The sequence below is a fragment of the Dasypus novemcinctus genome, chromosome 14 (genome assembly GCF_030445035.2).
Source record: "Dasypus novemcinctus isolate mDasNov1 chromosome 14, mDasNov1.1.hap2, whole genome shotgun sequence".
Classification (NCBI taxonomy): Eukaryota; Metazoa; Chordata; class Mammalia; order Cingulata; family Dasypodidae; genus Dasypus; species Dasypus novemcinctus.
The window spans coordinates 17,767,001-17,773,000 of record NC_080686.1 but is presented as its reverse complement, the minus strand read 5'-3'; the positions used below and the strand labels follow the sequence as shown (position 1 = coordinate 17,773,000).

Sequence of the window (6,000 nt, the reverse complement as noted above, 5' to 3'; positions counted from 1 at the left end):
TTCTGGATTTTTTTTGTTTCAAATCTTAAATTAAGAAATAATTTCAAATTTACTGGACACTGGCAAAAATAATGCCGTGCCCATATAGTGAACTACAGCATACCCAGATCTACCAGTTTTAACATCTTGCCACATTTGCCTTTTTGCCATATCATTCTATTATCTATCTATCTATCTATTATCATCTAATATCTATCATCTATATCTTTCTATCTTTATCTAATCTATGCATCTATTTTTGAACATTGAGAGTATACTGTATATATCATGCTCATTGAAACTATAATATTTCCATGTACATTTTTAAGAACTGTGCTTAAGGTAATCACCTTAGCACAGTTTTCAAGTTTAAGAACTTGAACATTGATATAAAGCTTACATCGAAATTCCGATTTTTTCATACGTTCCAATAGAGTCCTTTTTTTTGTCTTTATTTTTTTAATGTAATAGCATCCTTTTGAGCCTTTTCTCCTCCTTTATTAGATCCTGTCTAGAACGGAGCATTGCATTTAATTGTCATTATCCCTTTGCGTGCTCTGGCCCTTACTTTTGCAGCCACAGGTCTCCCCTTCACCAGCCTTTCCAGGGACTGCACATTGCAGGGTTCTAGGTGAGGGAGTTATACATTTCCTTCCCAAAGGGGAAAAATGATTCTTTCCACCCAAGCTTCACTTTATGAATCTATTTACCTTCTTTGTGCTGCAAACTCTGATAACAATTTCTGTCTTCTCTACAAACCTAGAAATAAATATGGCTTCTCTGTACTTTTTCCAGTTTTCAGGGTATAGCCACAGGATTGAAATATGCCCCCAATCTGGACAATGTCAAAGAAAAATGAGCTCTGTGAGAATGAAATTGTCAAGACTCAAAGCAAAATGGATTAAATCAGTATTTCCACCACCTCCCCTCTCAAGAGTTACATTGTAAATATGTTGTTGGATAGAATTGGGAAACATCCAACTCCAATCTGCATATTGGGAGGCAGGTTTATGTTCAGAATTGAAATATATTAGGTCTAGAAAAGTTGGTAAAAATAAAGGAATTGAGTGTATTGATTTGTGAGTGGTTATTATACAAATAGGAAACGAATCAGGAATGGTATAATATTCTAGTCACTAAAAAGGAGTATTTTATTGTAAGGCAGGGATGATTTGTGTATTTAATAGACAGAGCATTTATGCTGAGCCAGGCAGGATGCTGATGACGACCCTCACAAAGAGGAGCACACAATGATGGGCTTCCAGTATAGCAGAGAAAGATACTGATATGTGTCCAATTGTGCATTCATTCACTCAGTTCTTCCCTAGAACATAAGCCCCTCTGGGGGCAGGAAAATGATGGTACGCTATGCCAGTTTCTCCCCAATGCCTGGCTCCATGCCTGGCACACAGGGGATGCCTCCCAAACATCTGCCTAATAAGCTAGTGCATTTATTTAGGATCTGCCCTGTGCCAGTACCCTGCATAACTGGCATTGGGGGTGATAGGTGATTCACCAAGCATTCCCACAGCCTGGATGAAATACCTACTATTCTCACCCCACTGTTGGCCACTTTAGGGAAAAAAAATGTCATTACCTTCAAAACACTGACGCTCTGTTCTGGATGTGTTTTTAACCTCAGATGTAAAATGTCCTATGGCTAAGGGCTGGGTTAGTCCTCAATCATGGGTAGGTAAAAGGAAAACCATGATAAAGAACAGCTTCTAGTTTTTGAAATATTATTTACGGATAACTAAAATGCCAGACACAGAGCATATTTGCTTAGTGTTTTCCCAAATAGTGGAATTTTCACCATTGGATATCTTTTACATAATTATAAGTGGCATATAGGCTAATGTAAATTTTCATTAGCTATAGATTCATTTTAATGTGTTTTAGAGGAAAGAAATGTAACCAACCTATTAAATCAGTAATTTGATGGATACTATGATTATGATTTAAGATGAGACTATGCTCCCATGATCCCCAAATAAACTGATTTAAAGAGAGTTTAAAGGAAAAATCTTAAGTACAGAACGGTACAGGTGATACTTGCATATGGTGAAAACATGAAGATGATGTGTAAAAGATGACTGCTTGGGTCCCTCTGCATGACTTCATGGGTTATGTTAAAATCCAGAGAGGTTGGTAAGAGGGCAAAGGGCACCATTTGTGCCTATGGGCTCTGGGGCCAGAGTGCAGGGTCAACTCCTGGTTCTCCCATTGATTTATGAGCTGAGCCTGGGCAGACCTCCTGCCCTCTCTGATCACCAGTTTCCCCTTCTATAAAATGAGTTTGGTGATAATCTCCACCATGTGGGAGGATGTGCAGGGTAATGGGAACCAACCCAAAGCCCTGAACTCACCCGCAATTCTCTTGTTATTTGAACCATTTATAAGGTGGAGAAACTTAGCTATACACAGTCATGTCACTTGTTCAAGATCACAAAGAGACAGAACCAAGGCTCAAGCCCAGCTCACTCTGACATCCAAAGCCACACGCAGCCACCTCCGGGCTGGCAGGTGGGTTTTATCTTGTGTACTAGTTTGAAGGATTGGAGGAGGCTGCCTGTGGCACTGAGTTGGCAAGTATTCGAGGCTCTGTGAGGGAAAGTGGCATAAAGGAGGTAGAATGTCTGCTGTGGACATGTTCCGCACATGACACTCTGTTACAGAATTTTTTTGCAGCTCGGATGACCAGATTATAAAAGAAGGTCGCAAATGAGGTCCAGGAAAAATACAATCATGGGGACATAATTTAATCCAATTGAATGCTTTCATTTTATATTTTCTTATTTATGTTACCATAGATATTAAGAGAGAAATACCAATATCTAAGAATGAGTCATCTGCATCAAAGTTAACCTGTTTTATAAAAGTAGTTTACATTAATCAAATGCTGTGTCTCTTCAGTTACTTGCTGCAAAGGCTACTTGTTTAAACATTTAAATGACCTTATTAGCTTAGGTCTGATTAATATTAATTTAATATTAAGAAGAGGAAACAATAGTTTTATGCTAAATATCAGTCTTAACAGTTGGCTGAGATTGCCAATGCATATTCTCAAATTCTGAAGTTCTCAAAAGAAATGCATTTGTCCAGTATTAACTGACTCTTCCCCTCCCCTCCACCCCAGGCGTTTGCCTCAGTGCCGGGACAGGGCAGGCACACTATGACGATAAGATCAACAGCCTTTTGTAGCCACCAGGAGGGTACAAATCCAAACAAGCCTCTCGGGAGGCCACACAACTACGCACAGTAGTTACTTTCTGCAAGTAGCTCCCGTTCAGTCTTCCCATCATCTTGGTATTCATCAAGCCATCTGCCGTGGAGAGACAATAATTAGCACGAAAGAATATTTAAAGACGACACATTATTAGAAAGGAAAATAAAATACGCCAGAAACTTTTAAAAGACGTCATATTGGGGACAGAGAGAAGCTCAGAACTTTTCAAAAGCATTTAAGAATTTGAGCCATGTTAAATTCTCCTTACGAGTCCAACTTCAGCAAACCTTTGTCCTGTACACAAAAGTTGCAAGGTCACTTTGGCTCAACCTAAAACTTTGATTTTTAGAAACATCTCACAGCAAAATTACAAATATCCTAATGTATCTTAGAGTCGGTAAAAATAAAATTCTCATTCCCAAGTTTAGGTGGACACCCAGATGCCTTTATTTCTTTCCTGATCGTGGGACCAGCAGGTTTAGATAGTGGTGAAGCCCTCGAACTCCAGAACTGCCCTCCTCATGAAAACTATAATGCTGGTCACAGACAGACTTTGAATTTTCTAGCAGTCACATTTCAAACAGGAAGAAGGAAAAGGCAACGTTTATTTTCATAATAATGTTTTCCATTTTACTCAATATGTTCAAGAGATTATCATTTCAGCATGCAATCAGTGTAATAAACTGTTGAGCTATATTATGTTCTTTTTTTCTGTCTTTGAAATCTGGTGTGTTCTTTACACAGACAGCAGATCTCAACTGGTAAGAGCCACAGTTCAAGAGTTCAACAGGCACATTTCTGGCTACCAGCTCCCATAGCCATTCTAGAGTTAGTTAGGCATACCTTAATTTGAATCCTGATCCTACCAACTATTTTTGGATAAGCAGCTTAATCTCTTTGCCCCTCAGTTTCCCCATTGGTGAAATAGAAGCATCACAGATAGCAAACCTATCTGTGGGTTTGCTGTGAGGATTCAGTGAGTTAGGCTGTGAAGTTCTGGCTTCACCATGAATCCCGTGACATAGAGATCAGTACAAGCTTAGAGGGTCTAACAGAATAGATCCCATTATGGTATTTTTTCAAGTTCCACAATAACACAATACCTTCTTTCTCGGAGGCCTTTTCTTTCCTCATAATTAGAAGGGGACTTGAGAGTTTAAACAGCTAATAAATTATGACAGGGAAAATAGTAAATCTGTGTCTTCTAAATTCTCCAAATTCTTAAGCAAATTATTCTGACAAATTGATATTACAGTAAACTCACTATTTTGTACATGGAGTTCTTCCTTAGAGGAGAATTCACAAAATCAAGGTGATATAATAGAAATAATGGCTTGCCAGACACTAAAACTTTCTGGAGAACTAAGGGACCTCGCTGCTAAACCATTTTCTCTGAATAACTAGACTATGATTTTGTGCATTTCCTTTAACCTCAGTATTCTCAATTGTCAAATGAGAGCTAGACTAAATGGTATCTATGATTTCTTCTACCTCCAATGAAATAGCAAGAAAATGTATCTCCTTTTATTACTTAAATAATTCTAGGATTTCAGAGAAAATAGGCCAGGAAAAGCCTCCTAAAATTGCTATAGTTAAGGGATGATAATTATCAAATGGTCAGCACCCTCCTCGCTGTGCCAAACTGCCAGTCAAAAAGAGAGATGGCTGTTATCCCGGAGTCTTAACACATGGAAGGTAGCAAGTTCATACCAAGAACAAGTCCCAGGATCCCAATCCACTATAGGGTTTGCAGGTGCCATAGTCACCAGCACAGGCACTAATGGAAAGACACTTACTCACATGGAGAGGAGAAGGCAAGGTCAGTGTCACCAGTGGGTACTGGCTCAAGACCATTGGTTCTTTTTCCACCAGCTGATGTAGGGAGATAGCACATGTACACCTCTCTTGTGCCATAGTGCAAAGACCCTGGCTCCCTCCCCATCGGAAATAGTGGGCCAGGCTTAGTTTGGGAATGTTTCTATGTGCTCCAGGCAAAAGGGCAAGGAAGATACAAACAGAACATGATCTGCTAGGGGATGAGTCTTTTCATTCATGCTGGGTGTCCAGTCTTCACATTTGGTATACCGAGCACAGAGTTTATTTGTGGGTCCCGGGGAAAGGTGGCTGGCTGTTCTCAGCTTCCACAATAACATAGCAATGATATACGTGTGTGGTATTTAATGGGATGCAATAAAATATAGTAAAACATCTTAACTAGTTTCATCTGCATTATTTTGTTCCTTATAAATCCAACTTCCAAGGTTTGTAATTACTCCAATACATAGGCGGTCCCTGGAGAAATAAGTCAAATCCGTCTTGACTGCTATTTCTTTGCATTGCCAGTAAATTAATTTTAACACTGAGGAGACTAGGACTATTATCACCTGCTCTGAATGATTCTTGATTTTTTTTTTGTTGCTTATTTATTCATTATTTCTTTTTAAAATTTACTTATTTTAAAGATTAGATTATGTAAATGTTAGATAAAAAATATATGGTATTCCAATATGCCCTACTCCCTCACCCTCCCACACTTTCCCACATTAACAACATCCTTCATTAGTGTGGTACACGTGTTACAATTGGTGAACACATATTGAAGCACTGCCAATAAGCATGGATTATACTTTACATTATGGTTCATATGCTGTCTCATGCAATTCTGTAAGTTATGACAAAATATATCATAGCCTGTGTCCATCATTGTAATATCATGCAGGACAATTCAAATGACCTGAAAATGCCCCCATATTACACCTATTTTTCTCTCTCCCTCTCCTCAGAGCCTCTGGTGG

At 38.8% G+C, this 6,000-nt stretch overlaps 1 protein-coding gene across 1 annotated transcript in view; it reads right to left on the bottom strand.

Annotated features, from left to right (window-relative positions):
• Positions 1 to 3,081: 3,081 nt before the first annotated feature.
• The window catches only part of RP1 (RP1 axonemal microtubule associated), a 391,698-nt gene continuing 388,779 nt past the window's right edge, over positions 3,082 to 6,000 (bottom strand). The window contains exon 30 of the mRNA XM_058275538.2: positions 3,082 to 3,301. Coding sequence (XP_058131521.1) covers positions 3,229 to 3,301 — 73 coding nt within the window. The 3' untranslated portion in view covers positions 3,082 to 3,228. The remainder of the gene's footprint in view (positions 3,302 to 6,000) is intronic.